The 21,273-nt window shown below is 39.4% G+C and overlaps 2 protein-coding genes across 12 annotated transcripts in view; both read left to right on the top strand.

Annotated features, from left to right (window-relative positions):
• LOC105427296 (chromatin assembly factor 1, p105 subunit) overlaps positions 1-21,273 on the top strand; it is a 798,730-nt gene that overhangs the window by 365,745 nt on the left and 411,712 nt on the right. For 9 of the 11 annotated variants that reach the window (XM_089078296.1, XM_089078305.1, XM_089078301.1 and 6 more), the window contains 2 exons: positions 5,336-5,544; positions 5,633-5,858. The exons of the other annotated variants lie outside the window; for them this stretch is intronic. In XM_089078296.1, coding sequence (XP_088934422.1) covers positions 5,336-5,544; positions 5,633-5,858 — 435 coding nt within the window. The remainder of the gene's footprint in view (positions 1-5,335; positions 5,545-5,632; positions 5,859-21,273) is intronic. 11 annotated transcript variants of the gene reach the window in all.
• Positions 10,583-11,249, top strand: LOC105422917 (uncharacterized). Its single transcript, XM_011632498.3, has 2 exons — positions 10,583-11,025; positions 11,114-11,249. Exons 1-2 carry the CDS (start codon positions 10,583-10,585, stop codon positions 11,247-11,249), a joined length of 579 nt encoding a protein of 192 aa, XP_011630800.2.

The raw sequence follows: 21,273 nt of genomic DNA, 5'->3' as shown, positions 1-21,273 counted from the left end.
TATTTCCCCAAGTAGATTCTTAAAAAACCTCTCCCATTCCTCCCTTCCTATATCCCCATTTATCTTTTTCCTTTCTTTATTTACTAATCTCCATACCTGTCCTCCATTTTCACCTCCTCTGCTTCTCTTTTCCATTTCTCATTCTCCTCTCTTTTCTTTCTATCACACAGCTCCTTATATTCTCTCTTTCCTCCCCCCTATACTCCTGACTCTCTCTATGTTCTTTCCTCTATTCCCTCAGCGCTTTTCTGATCTTTCTCTTCTTCGTTTCACATTTCTCATCCCACCATTCTTTCCATTCTTTCTTCTTCCTCTTCCTTTTCTCCTCCTGCCTTTCCAACGTATTCTTTATCCTTCGCCCTAACTCCTTTATTATCTCTTGTATATTACCCTATGCCCTCCCTAAGCTCTACCTCTCTTTAAATGCTTCTCTTCCTTCCTCATCTCATATTCCCCTACATCCTCCCCTTCATCCTCCCTCTACCTTTCCTCTCATATTCTCCTCCCTTCATCCATACCACTGAGTGGTGGTCCGAGTCTACCCGGTTCCCTATTTCCAAGCGTGCTATCTCCTTCGTCCTTTCCTCCTTTGCTAAGACATAATCTATTACCGATTCCCCCCTGCCTCCAGTTCCCTTTCTCATCCCCTTTTATTCCTCCGTTCAAAATAAACCAAGCCCTTTCTTTAATCCATTCCACTAACCTCCTTCCTCCCCTATTCATCTTTCTATCTCTCAAATTCCTTCTCATCTCTTCTTTCTCCCACCCTTTCCAGCTTATCCTCCCTCCTTCTCTCCCCGTTCTTGCGTTAAAATCCCCCCCAATCTCGTCTCTATTTCATCTTCTTTTCCCTCCATCTACTCCTCTAATTTTCTTCCCATATCCCCATTTATATATACTCCCACTATCCTTAAAATCTCTTTATCATATTTCACTTTTCCTATCACCATTCCTTCTATCTTTTTCGAATTTTCTTTTTCCCGCACCATCAACTCTTTCCTTATACCCAAAATCACTTCTCCCATTGCTTTTCCCTTCCTATTCCTCCTTCTCGCCTCCTGTACGCTCCATTCATATCCTACTGGCAATCTCTCCCTGTATTTTTCCCCAGTCTTTTCCTTCTACCCACGTTTCTATCAGCATCATTATCATCCCATCCAGTCCCCTCCAAAAATCAATATCCTTATTCCCTAAACTTGCCACATTTCAAAATGCTATACTTAATTCCATCTGTATTGTCTTCTTCTTATCCCCTTCTTCTTCCCTCCTCTCTCCATACAACTCTCTTTTTCCCCTGTTACTCTCTATCAACTCTTTACTCTTCCCCCCTTCTTCCCTCTTTTCGCCTCCCAGTTATTCTCCTGATTCTGTATCCCCTCCTCTTGTCCCTTCCCCTTTGCCTCCCCATTTCCTGTTCTTCCTTATCTTTCCGCTCACTCCAACCTCTCTCTCTCTCGTCCCTTAGTTCCTCCTTCTCCTCATCCCATGTCCACTATTCCCCTTCAATCCAAATTCCTCTCTCCTAACTTCACTCTTCTGCCTCCTGCCTTCTCTTTCGTTGCTATCTGCATCACCTTCCATCTAATCTCTCTTCTCATCCTATCAGATCCTCCTCTATCTATATATTCTTTTCCTTCAGTTTTCATTTATTCTGCATTATTCTTCTCTTCTCCTCCTCATTTCCCACCTTCACAATCATCATATTTCCCTTTTCCCTCCTATCTGCTTCTACTGTTCTTATTTCTTCCATCTTCACCTTTACTCCTATTCTCTTCATCACCTCCTTCCTTCAGTCCTCTTTCTCCTTCCTTCAATCTCTTCAACAAAATATTCTTTTTTCTCTCCCCTCTCTCCTTCTTCATATCTTCTCTCTAGCATTCTTATTCTTTCTTTCCTCCTTCTCTCCCTCCTTCTTCCTACACCGTTCTTCACTTCCCTCCCTCTCCTTTCTTCCGCCTTCCTCTGTTTTCCCTATCTTTAATTCCTCTAACTCCTGTTTCATCCTCTCAATCTTCTTTTTTAACTCCTCCCTCTCCTTGTTCCATCTCTCCTCTCTCATCTTCAGATCCTCTTTCATCTTCTCTACTTCTATTTTCACCGCTTCCTTTTAAGCATCCGCTATTTCTCTTATCTTCTGTTTCACCTCTTTTAACTCTTCTTTCAACTCTTCCTTCAACTGCCTAACTAACTCTTTCAACTCCTCATTCCCTCTTTTTCTTATCGGCGATCTTCCCAACTTCTTGTTTCTTTTAAAAATTTCCGTCTCATCTACCGAGTCATTCCCTAATACTTCTCTTCTCCTCTTTGTCTGCTCCTCTAAACTCTCCCCCCTTGCTATTGCTTCTCTTTTTACCCACTCTTGCTAACGTCTTCTCCATCACTACTTTATCTATTCTATGCCGACTGTTCTTTATTCTACCCTCAGTCGCCTCTCTATCTCATTACTTATTCCGCGGCCGCCACTTACCAAAGACAGATCCTACTAGTGACTTTCACTATTAATCCCCCACTCTTTCTCCCCCAACTCTCTTACCACTTTTCCTCCCTACCCCTCTATCTAACTTCAATTCCCTTACTTCTTTCCTCTCTCTTTTCGCCTTTCGCCCTACACTCCCTCCACTCCTATGCCCTTCCCTTCTCTCTTTCCTTCTCTCTCCGCACAAACACTCTCTGCCCTTCACTCCATCTCTCACTATCGCACCACACACTCTCTTACAAATATTCGCCAACTCTATTCTACACGACCGGAAACGGAAGTCCTAGTTTAAAAAATAAATAAATACAATAAATCATATAAAAAGTTATTTGAGTTTTTATATACAAAACATAATATTCTCTAAAGCATAATAATCTCTGTTATATAAAAAACACTTAAACACACAATATTTTCTTATTAAATTAGAAAATCTCTTCGCTATTAGGGAAAAAAGGTTCTTTTATTTCTCTTATTTGCATTACTCTAATTAGTAGTTTTTCCTCTTTTTAATTCTTTCCTTCAAATGAAATTAATAATTCGTTCTTGTTTCAGTTATTGAGATCTTTATTTGTTTTATATATAAAATATACTATTTAATTATATAATAGAAAAATATATATTTGAATAAAGAAATGTTTTTTTAATAGTTACTTTTAATAATTACTGACTGTAATTTATTTTTATCATTGTTATCTGTTAATGGTGTCTGTTCAAATTTTTTAATATTCGATCATGCTACAGCTAATGGTTTTATCCAATATTTTTTTCAAAAAATATCATCTAACACCTAAAACATGAATTGTTTATGCACATGTGTGTGCGTGCGTGCATCCGGCGTGAGTGCGTGTGTGTGTACAAAATGTTTCGTAACATATGGGATCCACTTCACTTGCTGGCAAAGAAACGGAACGCAGTCCTAGTAAATTTTACTGTTGCCAACTGCACTATTTTTATTGACAATCAAACACATTAATTATTGTTATTGTCTCTATTTAAATTATTAAGATAATTTTGTTTCTAATGTCTCGCTATATCTTTAGAATTTTTCTATTTTCTTGGAAAATATGTTGTAAGTGGCTATATTGTGGTGGTATTTTGTAAAAAATTATTTGTTGTTCTGTTTTAATGATCTGATATTGTGCTGATGGAGCAATCTGATATTATTTCTAATGTTAATGTTTATTTCTAATATTAATGTTTATCTCTATATATTATATTAATGTTCTTTTATATAAAGATGTGTTTATATCTTAATCCTATATTCATCAGAAATAAATGGCTGCATTCAACAGAAAAAGCACTACTTTGCAATTGTTCTAAGACTCTTCAATATGATTGATTTATACATTTAGATCCATGACGAATTAAGGACAAAAACCAATTATATTAAAGAATTTTATAACAGTTGCAAAGTTGTTTTCTGTGCTGAACGCAACTATTACCACACGCCACGTTATTATCCAACCCAAATTTTACCACTTGAAACAAATTCTACAACAGAATGGATATAACATAAAAACTATATAAGTTATAAATAAATTATCAATTAATAATTATCAATTAATATACAAGTAAAACATTTAAATTAAGAGACATTTGAATATTTTTAAAAAGTTATTTTAGAAAAACATATTTTAAATAAAAGTTGTTCAATTTCAAGAGGTTGATATTGACATCAGTTTGATCTTAAGTATAAAATCTCTCTCTCTCTCTCTCTCTCTCTCTCTCTCTCTCTCTCTCTCTCTCTCTCTCTCTCTCTATTTCTCACTCACGCATTTTAAATATAATAATTTAAAAAGGAGATTTTAATGATCTCTGCGTTAAACTTCAAGAGTAATAAAAGTTTATTAAAATAAATTCTTGTTTTGTATATTGGTTCAACGTGAAATAATTTATTTATGTTTCTCTAGAAGCTACAAAATAAAATTGTCGAATTTCTGCAACGAAATTTCTGGCGTAGTGATAGTTTATATTCTGCAAACCGTGATTAGCTTTGATTTACTTCTTAACTGTGTCAAGAATCACAGCCGTGATTCTCATAAGAAAAATACTATAATTATTTTTTCAAATTCGATATGCAAATATTCTTGTAATTTATTGTAATTGTGTAAATATTCTTTGCACAATTATTTTTGCTAATTTTTCATTTTTATAAAAATTTCTCTTATATCTTTTTTATCAGAAACGTTAGAAAGCACGGCGACAAATAATTAGATATCATTTTTAAGTTAAAGTTAGCAATAAAAATAAGAATTAATAAATAAAATATTAATAAAAATAAGAATTTGAATTTTGAATGAATATATGCGTGTATTATCATTAGTATTATAATATATTATAAAACTAAGTTCCGGAAAAAGAAAATGTTTCAGAATATAATTAGGGTTATGTCTTTTAGAGAAGTGATTATTTTGAACTGTTCATAAGAAAATCTTCTAGAGGGACAACTCAATTCAATTGTTTCTCGCGCTGATGAAATAAACTGCAATGTTCACGAAATATTAATACTAACAATGATTCACGATATGACGGAACCTGTAAAACACAATACAATTTTGAAAATAATATTTGTGAAAGTCTTGTGAATATATTTGAGAATATATATAATATCAATTGCAATATAATATCAATTGCCACTTTTGCAAAACTTTTGGTAGACTCGAAATATGACTTAAAACAGAAAAGCTCGAAGAGATTTAGGACTTAATTGATTTATCTTTTCTCTAAATATTTATATATCTTATTATCTTTTCTCCAAATAGAATATTTTTCATTTTTTAATTTATTTATATCTGATATTGCTATCTTTCTTTATAATAGTATAATAAGTTAATAGAAAAGTTTAAAATTATTTTTTAGTTGTCCACTAGATTACGTAAAAGTATATGATGGTCTCGATAATTCTACTGCAGTTATTGGTACATATTGCGGGCAGCAACGAAATTTAGTATTATATTCTTCAGAAAACAGCTTGTTCGTGCTGTTTATTACATTAAAGCGCACGGCAAATACACAAAATCGAGGATTCAAAGGTATCTTCGAATTTTCGGAGAGTTTTGTTAGTTTAGGTGAGATGATTATGATTATTTTGTCTACTATATGAAATCTCATAAATCTTACTAATCTTGATCGATATTTACTTCATTTATTACATAGATTTCATAACAGAATACCAGGGCGAACACATCCGTGGATCTGAATGCGATCAAAAGATCCTTAGCAAGAAAGAAACGTCAGGATTCGTAGTTAGTCCAAATTTTCCATATCCTTATATACCTAAAGTCGTTTGTCGTTATTTTATCTATGGCATGCAGGACTCGCAACATCTGGAACGCGTACGATTGGAATTTATAAAATTTACAATACAAATACCCAAAGGCGAGTAAGTACCAAATATATTTACTAACAAGGGAACACAACCAAGTGTCCCTCCCCTCGATTTAATAAAATTCGAATATAGACAAAAATATAGACAAAAAAAGAGACACATGTTAAAATATAGATAAAAATAAGAGACACATTTTTTTTATAAGTGCTGAGTTGCATGTATCATTTTTTTTAAAGATGAACTCTTCTTTAAAAAAAAATCGGTTTTTTTCTTTCAAAGCGAATATCGTCAAAATTATAACAGATAGAAAAAAAAAGTTTTATACAAAACTTAAATCGTTTCAAAAATACTTTATAAAGAAAATAAAAAAGATTTTTTTTAACCTTTTTTGTAAGTTTCCTCTACCACTCCATCTATATCTTTAATTTTGAAATTTTTTAATGATCAAATTAAAGATTACTTTTATACAAATTCAATCATATATGATAAACTTATTTTCTGAAATATTATTCTTGAGAAATAATTATAAATCCCTATGTTTACACGCTATCCGTACCCATCAATGCGCTCGATTCTTTGCACGAATTTCGTTTCATATTGCTCTAACGCTCTTACGCGAGAGAGCAAATCAATACAATACATTGAATATTAAATAAGAGTTTTATAATAATAATAATAATAATAATAATAATAATAATAATAATAATAATAATATTAAAAGTAATAATAAAATAGCAATGAGTTTATTAAACCGTTAACATCAGTCAAATATTTTGACGATATGTTAACGTATATACTAAATACTTTGGACAATTAAAAACAAATTGTTATTTGTTAAAAAAATAAATTATTGTATTTACGAAACATTGTTTATTTAACTTTGACTATAGAGCAGCTAATTGCTTAAGGTTTGATTTTTCCCTTATTATATACAGGAGTAATAAGGAAAGACCTATGTAATATCTCAAAACCTTGAGAGTTCCTTCACATTTTATTATAAATTTATGATTTTTGTACATGTTTTTGAATTAATTTTTGTACATTTTTCTTAAATATATTGTTTTCCAGATATTTTACTGATTGAGGACTTTTTATGCAATCTGTAGAATATTAACACTTTGTAACGGCACGCATGCCGTTACTAATTCAAGGGCCGACTCAGGGGTTCTTAGAGCGCCACCACCTGTGTAATCCCCACCAGTGAGGAACTTTTCCCATCGAAGAGAATCGTAGAAGTAGAAGAAACCGGAGCGGTATATAAACCGGCTCGTCGGACGAGTCGGCATCAGTTTCCGTCTCGAGCGAGACTCAGGGTGCTTTCGAGCCTCGATCGAGATTTCCCAGCCTTCCTATTTTGCCGAGACTACGGAGAAGAATGCTATCTCTCCGAAGCCAGTAGTAATACTACACCGATTCTAACTCAGAAGCGTTGAGGAGGGTGTGGGTGTGCGGGCGGGAACAGCGCGCAACCGAGGAGCTCTGGGGAGGGGGGAGGGCGGGACGGCACGTGTTGGGCGATCCAGTGCCATTGAATGTAAACAGCGTGCGATTGAATCGACGATTGATGCCTTCAGCACCGTGATAAATAATTACGAAAAGATAAATAACGAAGATGATATAAAAAATTGGACGCGTGGACATGACGTCAGACCGGGGGGGGGGGGGGGTGAAGCTACCGCGCCCGCCGCCGCCGCCAACGAGTAAAAAATAAATATCTCTCTCTCGTATATCTATTATCTCTTCCGTATATTCCGTATATCTATTATCTTTGAGGCTCTCTCTCTCTCTCTCTCTCTCTCTCTCTCTCTCTCTCTCTCTATCTCTTATGGCGAATGTTATTTTTCTAATTATTTTATAGTGGGGAAGAAAGAAATACATGTTTTTTGCATATTATATATGTTTATATTTTTAAACAAATTGAATACATTTTTAAGTGTGAAATTTTTTTATTCACATGTTTTTTTCTTATACACTAAAAACTAAAGCTAACAGCTCGCAATCGACGAGTTGACGTCTATCGAAGATATCGCAATCGCGTATCGCATTCGGCACTTCCTCGGGATCTGTTACAACAGACGATGTTGGAGAATCGCGTATACCTGGTATCGATCGTATCGACGAATCTGACGAGTCGATCGAACGTCACATCGATACATTCGTTCAGAGCAAACATTCGACATAACGTCGATTCGATCATCGTTACGCGTACGTTCAAAGATTCAAGACGTACGAGTGTAACGTCGTTCATCAGACAAATTCTGACGGTTAACGGTCCGACGCTTATAAAATTATCTTTGTAATCGTTTAACAGCAATTTATAGATATTCCATCGCTGCTCGTAGAGTCCCTTCCACGTTTCGAGAGACAGTATCAATTTCTGTCCCCGATGATCTCCCAGAGCGATCTCCATGCTCGGTGGACCAACGTTGATTCCAATTTCCAAATATTTGTAACCCGTGGCCGTCAGAGTGTAACGTCTGCTCAGTAAGCGCACCGCGCGACGCTCCACCGAAATATTGTGGAAATTAAATATATAATATTGCACAATATTGGAAAAAAAGAGAAAAAAATAAAAAAAATGCAGTTGAAACTTACGCGTTACATTCCTTCTTTTGTTTTTCGCCATTGTACGGTGCGCTGCTTCCTTTGGCGAAATACATTGCGTGTTGTTCGAATGATGAAGGAGCGAAGTACCTCTTTTGTCATGCAGATCATTCGATAGAGAACTGATCGCGTAAATTTTTGACATGGCAAACCGTTAACCCCCTCCCTTCCTCTCCCCTCTTTTTTCTAGGAATTTCATTGTTGCAATCAAACATGTAGCGACATGTTCGCAAAGGAGCGCGATGACGTTCAAATTTTTTTTTTCTAGAAAGAGCCCGCGAAAAGATAGCTCTTCGTAGAAATCGACGTACGTGTCGCGGCGTGTCAAGAGAAGCGCCGATACTCCGGCTGTTATAAACAAATTGAGGAGACCTATGATGATGCTCCGACAAAGGGACAAAGAAATTGTCGATGATATATAATGGGTCATGGGGTGTGCAGGATCACAGTAGATGGAAGTCTAATGTGTGTGAAAAAAATAGTTGACGGTGAAAATGGATAATGTGTTAAATATAAAAAATGTGTTTAATATGGATGAGGAAGACTTTGTGAATATAGTGGACGAAGTGTTTGAAAATGAAGAAGAAATAGAGATTGACAATATTGACAATATTGACATTGATATTGAAGACGAAGAGCACGCATTGTCTGACGATAGTAATTACATAAGTGATCAAAGTGATGACCTTATGGATTATGCAGAAAAAATTGTCACCCGTTTGGAACTTCTTGCGTTGAATAATAATAAAAAGTATTGTTCAATACAATTTTATTATTCAACGGGTGGTGCACTAACTCTGTGTGCCGAATGCATGGTTCGTCTGGCGGACACTGACATTGGAGTATTGTATGCCGTTAGGAAGCACGAGATAGATACTCTCAATGCGCTAAACAACCGATTTTGCTCCAATTGCCAACAGTCCGTCTGTATGATAATGCCATGCAACATGTGCCCCATTTGCACAAATTGAAAAAAAGACAACATTGTGAACGAGGCCTATACAAGTGGAAGAGTGTGATGTGATATAAAAACAATATGGAAAGGTCATTGGAAGAATTAACAAGTTCTCTATTATGGGATTCAATCTCTCATCTACCAGTGAACGTGGCGGTGTATTTTATAAAGAGACACTATACCCCAACTCCCCATTTCCCGATTCCTCGTCCAAGAGTTACAGGACGCTACAATTCGACTCTCTGCTTCTCCGCTCCTTCTGAGAGAGCGGAAATAATTTTGGAAGCGTGCACATATTATCATTATAGAGGACACGCATATAATATATTACTACCTCTCTCGCGGCAAAAAGTAGCAGAGATAATTCCAAGAAGCGAGGATAATCATATATGGTTGATCTATTGCCATCAATCTCCGGACATGTCGGAAATACAACGCTTTATATACTGGTTTCGAATTAAAGCAGCTATAGAGAAAAGAAAAAAAGAAAGTAAAAAAATGTAAAATTGTTTTGATGAGATAGTACAACAATTTAAAAAAATCAAGATTTTGCAATATGGAACACCTAGAGTGAGTGGAACGCGAGCTGCTGGAGCAGTGCAGCCAAGGGTGCACTGTCGCTACCTTGGTGGAGTGTTTCGCGTGGTTGCAACGATGTGAGGAGTGCATCGAACAATTCGAGGAACTTAGCTGTGTTAAGCGTCCTCGACTCACCGTTGCAAATAGACAATCTGCGGTGGCGAGAATCGCACGACTCGCGGATGCAAAAGTGCAACTAGAAAGACGTTTCGTGCACGTTGATGGTGAGTACGCGAGTAGAGACACTGGATCTCTCGTTTGGTGAGAGATTGATACGGCATTTGAAAACCGTATATTGACTGGTGCGGTGATCAATGTGGACTATATCGAGCCGCGACAATTTTTAGAAGACGCTGGTGGTGTAGTGCTCGAGCGAGTGCGAGATATTCTACAAAGACACGATAGTGTGAAAGTGAACACTGCATTTAACGGCGAGTTTGTGACGGGCGATAAACGCGCGAACAAAAGTATAAACACTAAAAATAGTGAACTCTTTCGAGTGTCAAATTTGGACGAGTGGTACGAGCAGTACGTTATCGAACCCACGTTGGCGTCGCTCGAAGAATTCCAAGAACGCGACAGTGGATGGGCGTTGTCGTGAATTCTAAATTTGACTGTAAACGTGAATAAATATAATCCAATGCACGCGGGATGTTACATCGAACCGCGGGAAATTATGTTAAAGCGAGCGGTGATCAATGTACGATCCAAGGACAATGCGTGTTTCGCGTGGTCGGTGATCGCGGCTCTGCATCCGGCTGAAAGGAATACAAATCGGGAATTGTCGTACCCGCATTATACGACAGTGTTAAATTTGCAGGACATTACGTTTCCGATGACGTTGAACCAAATTAAGAAGTTCGAACATCTCAACGACATCTCAATCAACGTCTACGGTATCAAGGAAAAGGAGCTTCTTCCGATATGGCTGACATCAAGGAAGATGGAGAAGCACGCAAATCTATTGTACGTGCAGGATCCGCGCGACGACAACGCGGGGCACTTTGCGTACATCAAAGATCTGTCCCGTCTTGTGAGCTCACAACTGAATAAATACGGACATAAGAAATACTTTTGCGACCGGTATGTATTTTAATAAATTTTATTATTTCTCTTATAAAATTCTCTTATAAAACTGTTTAGTAAAAAAAGTCATATTTTCCGTTTGCAGATGCCTACATTACTTCAGTTCGTCTGAAAAATTACAGTCACATACAACGGACTGCAAAAAGATGAACGAAAAACTGCGCCATCCGACTGCCGAGCGAAGACGACAAGTGGCTCGAATTCAAGAACCACACGAATAAGGAACGACTTCCATTCATCGTTTACGTGGATTTGGAGTGCGTACTATGGCGAACGGAATCGGCAGAGAGGGAAGACGCATCGTACACCTACCAGCAGCACGAGGTATTTAGCATCGGATACTACGTGCGATGTTCGTACGACGACGTGTTATCGATATATCGATTTCATCGCGGCGAAAACTGCGTTGCATGGTTCGTTCGGCAACTCGAAGACTTAGCGCATCAAGTAAAAATTCTGCTATCCGCAAATGTCTCCATGGAAACGTTGTCGAGAAAGCAGTGGGAGGCATATCGTAGCGCGACGCGTTGTCACATTTGCGAGAAACCATTTGCGTCGGACGACACGCGGGTACGCGATCATTGCCATCTTACCGGTTGTTACCATAATCCCGCGCACTCAAATTGTAATCTAAATTATAAAGGTTCATATTGCATTCCCATAATATTTCACAACTTATCCGGTTATGACGCGCACTTTATCATCACGGAAATAGCTACGGCGTTCGAAGGCAGGACGTGCTGCCGATAAGAAAAAAGAAAAATATATTTCGTTTACAAAACATGTTCAAGATACCACCGAGAGATCAGATTCGCGAAATTGCGTACGCTTGCGGTTCATAGATTCGTACAAGTTTTTAAATACCAGCCTTGATAAATTAGCATCTTTCCCAACGAAAGAAAAATTAAAAATTTTACGTTCCGAATTTTTCACGGTATCAAACGAAGATTTTGACTTGTTAACGCGCAAAGGTCTTTCCGTACGAATACGTGGATCACGCGGACAAGTTGCAGGACACGCGCCTACTATCGCGCTAATCGTTCTATAGCTCGTTGACCGGTGACATGGTGTCGGAGAACGATTACGCGCATGCCGCGACGTCTGGCAGCGGTTCTCCATCCGAACGCTCGGCGAATACAGCGATCTATATCTCAAAACCGATGTCTTGTTATTGGCCGACGTTTTCGAAAATTTCCACGAAAGTTGCGTCGTGAGTTATGGACTCGATCCCGCGCATTATTACACATTGCCAGGTTTCACGTAGAACGCCATGTTGAAACATACGCGCGTAAAATTTGAGTTGCTCACCGACATCGATATGGTTATGTTTATCGAACGCGGTATACGCGGCGGTCATGTTCCGGCAGATACGCGCAGGCCAATAACAAGTACATGCGTTCGTACGATCCGTTGAAACCGTCGTCATACATTATGTACTTTGACGTAAATAATCTGTACGGATGGGCGATGTGTCAACCGCTGCCCTATGCCGAATTTCGATGGATGGAAGACGTTGAGAACTTTGACGCGAGCGCGATCGCTCCGGATTCGTCTACGGGTTATATTCTCGAGGTCGATCTCGAGTATCCGCATCATTTGCATGATCGACACACTGATCTACCCTTCTGTCCGATGCGCGATAAACCACCCGGCACGCGGCAGGATAAACTTCTCGCAACGTTATACGATAAGAAGCGGTATGTCATCCATTATCGCAACCTGCAGCAATGTACGCGCCATGGTCTTCATATCGCAAAGATACATCGCGTACTACAATTTGCTCAATCCGCCTGGCTCCGTGATTACATCGAACTCAATACACACTTTAAAACGTGTACGAAAAACGATTTCGAAAAAAATTTGTACAAATTAATAAACAACGCGGTATTCGGTAAAATAATGGAAAATGTGCGCAATCACGTCGATGTTAAACTTTTGACCAAATGGGACGGACGGTATGGCGCGGAGGCAATGATCGGGAAACCAAATTTCCACAGCCGCAGCGTCTTTGCGGGAAACTTAATCGTCGTCGAACTGCGTAAACTCGAGGTGAAATTCAACAAGCCGATTTACGTGGGTATGTGTATACTCGACATATCGAAAATCTGCTTGTACGAATTTCACCACGAATACATGTCACCGCTGTATCGCGAGAAATGTAAAGTAATGTACACCGACATGGACAGTCTCGTATATCACATCGAATGTGACGATGTGTACGAGACGATGAAATGCGATATCGCTAGATTCGATACGAGTGATTATCCACCGGACAACGCGTACGGGATGCCTCTCGTGAATAAAAAAGTACTCGGTCTAATGAAGGATGAGAATAACGGTGCGATAATGACGGAATTCGTCGGACTCAGAGCGAAGATATTCGCGGTGAGGGTGGACAGCAGAAAAGATATTAAAAAGGCGAAATATGTAAAGAATAACGTCGTAACGCGAACAATAACTGTCGATTATACGCCGTGCTTGAATGAAGAGATCGAAATGACTCGTCGCCAGTCATGTATAAGATCCAAGCTACACCAAGTATATACGGTGTCCTAGTCGAAAATCGCTCTGAGTCCGTACGACGACAAACGATACATCGTACCGGATTTGACGGAGACGTTACCGTGGGGACATTGGCGGATTCCATTGTAATATATATATGTGTGTGTGTGTGTGTGTGTGTGTGTGTGTGTGTGTGTGTGTGTGTGTGTGTGTGTGTGTGTGTGTGTGTGTGTGTGTGTGTGTGTGTGTGTGTGTGTGTGTGTGTGTGTGTGTGTGTACATGTGTATGTGTGTGTGTGTGTATATATATATATATATATATATATATACACATGTTTATACAATGTACATATATTTTTATATTTTTTATATAGTTTATATATATGCATATATGCAAGTATGTATGTATGTACGTACCTATGTATCATATCTATGTATGTATGTATGAACGTATGTATTCTTGTAGTTTTATACGATACTGTTTTATACGATACGATACTGTTATATATGTAGTATAAATGTATGTATTTTTTATAGTTTTTATATGTAGTTTTACAATAAAATTTATTTTATATATAAAATTTATAATAGCAACCAAGATCCTGGTTGCTAAGGAATTAGCTTTAATTCTCTCTTCGATTTATTAATGTATACTTCGATTTATTTAATGTATACTCGACTTAATACATATATTGTTTATAATATATGTAGTTTTACATGTGATCTCGTAAGTTGCATACATGTATAGTTTAAAAAATGTAATGGAAGAAAAAAGTAATAAAAACTCTTTGTATACAATGTATATTTATTTTTTTAATACATTATAAAAATAAGAAAAATGAATTAAATTACACTGCTTTTATTTATCCATGAGTTATGTGATCTATCGAATCCCAGCCACTTGACGTCTTCCTCCTTGTCTCCCTCCCTGCGTAGTACTTTCTCCACGAGATACACGTCCGGATGAGTCGCGCGATGCAATTCGTGCTCGTAGAACGCGCTCGTGACCGATTTTCCGCGATTAGTACGGGATTAGTACGCTGCACTTTAACGATCTTAAACACCTCGGTGGTCCAATTTGACGTATAACCTCTTTCGAAAATTGTCTTGTACTTGCTCACGTACCGATTCGCCTACTTTAAATTTTGCTGGACCTGCGATCTTTATCACGCTGTATACCGTATCCAAGAGTCTTTTGGCGATCGCGGGAGTTACATCAACGGGTCGCATGCCGATAGTGCGATGCTTGCGCGCGTTGTAATCTGACACGAGACGCGGTAGTGCGTCGACCCTCTTATAAGTGCCGTTGAGCGTAAACATCTTCCACATGTCGTTCTTAAGCGTGCGATTGAATCGCTCGACGATCGATGCCTTCAACACCGTATACGTGGAATAATGATTGACGTTGTGTTTTTTCAAGAGTTTTTGCACATCGGCATTGTAAAATTCCTTTCCCATATCCGTTTGCAAGTTTCTCGGGCATCTTCCGCTCTCTCGAATTATTTTAGCGATAGCGTTAGCCGTCTCGCTTCTGATCTTGCTCTTGAGCGATACGGCCCAGGCGTACTTGCTCAACACATTGGTGACGGTGAGTATGTAGTGACGATCTCTGTTGAAACTCGAGTACGATGATCTGTGGCAGGCTGACATCTCGACGATGTCACAGATCGTCGTATTCCCGAATTATGACACGTCTTCGCGGAAAATTTCTTCTCGTCGGAGCGTGCAATTCCTCAACGAGTCATCGCCTCTCGGAGCTAATATTTTCTTCACGTCCATCGGATCGCATTTTTCGATGTTTAATAGTAAATAAGATGTACAATTTAAAATTGTTTTTTTCCTCACTGACGTTAATCGACTGGCTCGTTTCGTCGATACGCGATTAATTTATAATAATGCCGGCTTCGCGAAGTTCCTCGATGATCGACAGCATCTCGTTGTCGTGAGCGTTGTTACCAGCTCAGTGCGAAGCGTCGAGCAATAGGAGTCGATCCACCAGTTCGTTAGGATCGTCCCAATGCACGTAATCGATCTTGTTGTCGTTTAACTTCATGGCGGTTGGTATATTGCTCACGCCTGCACCCTTTTTACGCCCGCTACTTCCATACGTAGATACGAGTGGAGCGATGATGTTAATATACTTGGATCCCCTATTACCCTTGATGGGATTATGGGCGCTGTGACCATGTCTATGAGCATTTGTTGTTAACAATATACTTTTATACGTTTATTTGTCATCCTAAAAACCGCGTCATCGGGAAGTCTCTTGAAGATCAATTCGTACAATCCTGGTGTACCATTGTATCTCACATTGTCTATGATTATGGAGTCATTTTTGTCAACGTCAAATTTCTTGTCACCAAGCATCGCACCACTGTTTTTATCGAAATAAACACCGTATACGCGATCAAATGTATCGTTTTTTTCATTATCATCGAAGAGAGGGCTTACGTACTTTTGCCCTAATGGTCCCAGTTCGAACACGAGTGAATCTGACGCGACTTTCAATTCTTTCGTTGTACGTCGTTTTTTAGACTGCGGCGTTAATTTCAACCGTCCAACATCCATCCAATATGAATCCTTGTCAGTAGTAGTAATATTGTCATCGTTGTCGTCATCGCTATCTTCACGTTTTTGTTTTTTCTTAATACCGAGATCCTTTGCTTCTCTTTCAATCGATTGAGATTCCTCGGTTTTTACAACAATCTGTTTTAGAGGTTCGACGATGGGCTTGAAGCGTTTCTCCAACACTGTATCTTCAGCTATTTTACCAATTTTTAAAGCGCGATATTTTTTGCGAATCGAATCGCTCGTTTTCGCAATCTGTTTCGCTATTTTCTCGCGATCTTTGGTGTTATCCATGTTGCCTGCTTGACGTATCGACATCGATTAACCACGTTACGATATCGCGAACGTATTAAATTCCTTTCTGTATCGCCCATTGATAAGCGGATTGTCCTTATCTATCACTAGAAATCCATACTCGCGCTGCCAACAATCGCGGCATAACGCACAGAATTCATCGTATGACATCGGTATTCACGTGATCGTTGTAAACATGTTCAAATTGGTACCATCCTGTTTGAACAGAATCAGCAGGTTCGCATTGTCCCGTATCAGATGTTTAGGTATCCTCGCGTACGTCTGACAGAGATAGAAGCAATCGACGTTCGTAGTGGCCCAGAAAAGTATTCTCTCACAGCATCTTGCTTATCGCACGCAATGTCGTCGAAGACGAAGATCGAATTGGGACGTGCCTCGCTCGGTGGAAAGACGTCACTGTTGTTGGAGAACGTAAAGTAGCCGACTTCTTCTATCGATGTCAACAAAGTTTCGAGATATCGATATTTCGGTTGTTGCAGCGATTTCGAGTATACGTACACGTTCTCGAAACGTACACCGTGCGGATTCTCGAGCAAGCTTATGAGAACGTTGGTTTTACCACAATTCGACGGCCCGCAAATGATGGCGCGTATAGTACTCGGTAACATTTCACCGTGCTTGCGCTCCGTCGCGATGTCTCCCATCATTCGCGCTCTCTCGTCACAGTTCGCGACGCATATCGTCAGCGGCTGCCGTACAAATTTCATGTTCGCACTGCGTTAACTAGGCTTCGATCGAACGCCTGTTTACAGGCGCGCGAAACCATGAATCGCTCAGTAGCAAAAATGTATCTCGCGCTGTCGCATCCTTCTGATATTCGGCATTTGAACACTGAACAGTTGCAATATATACCGAAGATCGTACTGTTACGCGTGTGCGGTAATTATATCGATCACGTGTGGGGCGAAGCGTATGCGCGTACCGTACTTTAGAGGTGTTTTCATGCGTGACGCATTACCGATTAGCGGCGCGCGTCGAAACGAAAATGGTATCGTAAATCTGGACGACACAACGGATCCTGGTACTCATTGGGTAGCATACGCAAAGAGAAACAATCGCGTTGTGTACTTTGACAGTTTTGGTAATCTTCGACCGTCCAAGGAACTGATACGATATTTCGGAGACGATGCTACGATAGAATACAATCGAACGTCCTATCAGACGTACGATCAGAGTGTCTGCGGACAGCTGTGCTTGTGGTTTCTTCTCCAAAACGGCCGACGCGCGTGAATTTATAAAGTCCGACAAAATGTCGCGGCATCTCAGTATTCGTCGAATGCTTTTTTCAACATGGCGCTTACGCTGAGCGGGAAGAGCAGCGTTCTCGCGACAAATTACTCTCCAGCCATAAATTTGAGCGACGATGACTACGAGCTTGGTCTAACAATTTTGGAGACTTATCACACGATACCGAATGTAAACGCTTCGAACAATACATTTTATTTTGGCAAAGACGATGCAAAAATTACGATTCCCGAGGGGTCGTATTAACTGCATGCCATAAATGAATTTTTGAAACGTGAAATTTTACGGAAACGTCCGCGACGCGACGCGTCCGAGGGTAACGCTGGTGACACCGCGCGCGGCGATGACGAGATTGGAGAATACTCGATAATGCTCCACGCAAATTACAACACGATGAGGTGTGAGATTAAATGCACCTACAGAATAAACTTTAACAAGTCTCATAACATTGGATCGCTGCTGAGTTTCTCGAGGCGTATGCTGCAACCGCGAAGGTGGCATGAAACGGACGTGTCGATCAACATAATGAACGTAAACATTATCCGTGTAGAGTGCAACGTGACCGCGGGCGCATACAGCAACGACAAAAGTGTGCACACGATACACGAATTTTCGCCAAGCGTGCCGCCAGGATATAAGATATCGGAAAGGCCGATGCAGATCATTTACCTGCCAGTCATCGTACGGAGCATTACGGAGCTAACGATACGCATTGTTGACCAGAACGGACGATTGCTCGATTTCAGAGGAGAAGAGATCACCGTCAGATTGCACGTACGACGGCGACAGCGATAACGCGAGCGTGACATTTGAGATGCTCGTATTGAACGAAGCGAAACATACGCAGAGAGATAACGCATCTTTTACAAAGAAAACATCGATCGACAATATTCGCTCATCCGATTGCGTTAAGAAGAGGAAGAAACTTAACGCGTCGAACGTTAAATTTTTACAAGCTTTAGGATTCGCGGTGCGCAACTTGTGAAATGATTGATATCCTAAACATCGAAGACGAGCCAATCTTTGATGATCATTAAGATTGAGACTCATGCGTACAACCCGTTCGCCAATACAACGTTCGGGTACAGCGATGAGATAAGAATACCTATACAGCAACAGGATCTGTACACATTGCCGTACGAAAACTTTCTATATATCGAGGAAAACTAACGAAGAACAAAGTTGTCGAAGGATCTGATGTGGTGTTGGGAAATAATTTTGTCGCGTTCCTGTTCGATGAGATTCGATATGAGCTTGATGGTGTGGAGATTGATCGTAACAGAAACGTGGGTATAACCAGCACGCTCAAACATTAAGTAACGACATCATCTGATAGAAGCGTGATTCTGAGGAATGCCGGCTGGGATGCGTATACTAGCGCGGATGGATATTTTAACTTTTGCGTACCTCTCTACGCACTGTTGGGATTTTGCGAGGATTACAGATGCGTGATAATCAACGCTCGTCACGAGTTTATCTTGATACGATCTCGTAACGACAACAATTGCCTAAATGGGAAATTCGGTGTTGGATCCCGTGGTCGACTTAATCAAGATACAATGGCGAATGCCGCACGTGTTATTGAGCGAGATAAAAAAACTATCGATGCTGCGCACTTTGGAGAGCGGACGATACTTGAGCATGGCTTTTCGCTCGTGGGATCTGTACGAGTTTCCGCTGTTACAGCATACAACCAAGCGTTCGTGGGCCATCAAGACCGCTACTCAGCTCGAGAAACCGCGATACGTCATCTTTGCTCTGCAAACAGGTCGCAAAAATGTCATGGCTGAGGACACGAACTGATTCGACGACTGCAACTTAACCAACGTGAAACTCTATCTGAACTCGGAATGTTATCCGTACGACGATGAATCTTGATTTCGACAAAAACAGATGGTCCGTGTTGTATGAAACGTACGCGCGTTTCTGCAAGGTTACTACGGATACGAGTATCTCGAGCCGAGTCTCACCGTCACGTCTTTTCTACATAACGGTCCATTCGTAATCATCGATTATTCTCGACAAAACGAATCGGTCAAGAGCGCAACCGTGGACATGAGATTGGAATTTGAGACTAAGGAGAACGTACCAATGAATATCACCGCGTACTATCTCATTATACACGATCGCGTGGTTCACTACAATCCATTGACCAATGTTGTACGCAAGATCATCTAAGAGCATCGCTGGCACATGAGAGAGAGAGAGAGAGAGAGAGAGAGAGAGAGAGAGAGAGAGAGAGAGAGAGAGACAATAAAATCTACGATACATCGAAATCGACCGCAGTCTCGAAAAATTGCTCGTCATGATCGTGCCAACGTTCGTAGACCTGCAAGGTTTTCTCGTTGGAGGACAATTTGTTGTAAAGGAGTTTGCCGCTCTCAGAAAACGGACCGTTCTCTCTCACTACATTTTCGCAAGCCCTATACCATGGCATTTCCTCGCAAGTGCCGACAAGTCTCGCGCACGCTGGGTGATACGTCATCACCATAGACTGCAATGGGGCGATGGAACGATTTCATACAGCAAAGCTAGAGTTTGATTACAAGAGTTTGATTACAAAAGCTGTGCATGGAATGGAAGAAGACGACGACAACGACGACGACGACGATGACAGCGATGCTGTCGTATATGTCAAGGGACACAAAAAACGACAATGGCTGTGAAATTTGCTTCTGGACGATGAGCGCGTGTACATCGAGACTCTGGATGCTGATTACGAAGATGTAGATTCTCTAAACAATCTGGACGCTGATAATACTATGCGATGCGGATATCACTATACTAATTGCGTATTACAAAATGTATTCAAATTATTTAATTGATGGTCAGATAACCATGAATAAAATAAATATGATATACAAATTATGTTTTTTATTTCTTTCCCATGCGTTGATAATTCTAACGATCAACGTATCGCTTCTTATCATATAACGCCGAGAAGTTTATCTTGCCGGGGTAACTCGCGCGCGTCGAGCAGGAATGTAGGTCATTGTGTCGGTCATGGACATGACAAAGAAATTGAATCACGATTTAAAAAAGTGAAAAAATTTTTTTAATATTTATTTAATACAAAAGAATAACTCATACAATGCACTTTTATTTATTGTATATACATTCATTTGTGGATCTTTATTATTACTTATGTAATTATTCAATTATGTAATTATTCAAAGTAATGAGAATATTCTGTAGAAATGAGAATATCCTGTTCACCACACTTCTTCATCATCTTCATATGGACGTAAACCAAAGAATCTCTGCAAATCAAATACGTTCTTGCGAGTAATTTCTTCCCATAAAAGTATAAATAAAAGTATAAATAAAAAGTATAAATACTCCTTGTGTTGGCGACGCTGATACCGTATCCACTGTCGATTAATATTCATAAAGCCATTAATTTTGATATTATATATACATAAATACTACAAAAAAATAATAAAAAAATCTCAATTTCACACAATACATTACATATCAAATAAAGGAAAAAAGACAAAAGAGAGAAAAAGAAAAAAAGAAGAAAAAGTTACGTACCCCATTCGGGTGGCGTATCTGAATTTTTATAAGATTCCATACTTGCACAGTTTCCACAACTGAGATACCATCGAGATATAAT

Source organism: Pogonomyrmex barbatus, unplaced genomic scaffold (assembly GCF_055798465.1).
Source record: "Pogonomyrmex barbatus isolate J1 unplaced genomic scaffold, ASM5579846v1 scaffold22, whole genome shotgun sequence".
NCBI classification, from domain to species: domain Eukaryota; kingdom Metazoa; phylum Arthropoda; class Insecta; order Hymenoptera; family Formicidae; genus Pogonomyrmex; species Pogonomyrmex barbatus.
This window is presented reverse-complemented; position numbering and strand designations above follow the sequence as displayed.

What these genes read in the sequence shown, in the direction of transcription:
- LOC105422917 (XM_011632498.3), top strand. Translation starts at nt 10,583, where the DNA reads ATGCACGCGGGATGTTACATCGAACCGCGGGAAATTATGTTAAAGCGA. An exon ending in AAGAAATACTTTTGCGACCG is followed by an intron (nt 11,026 to 11,113) that starts GTATGTATTTTA and finishes TTCCGTTTGCAG; the next exon opens with ATGCCTACATTACTTCAGTT.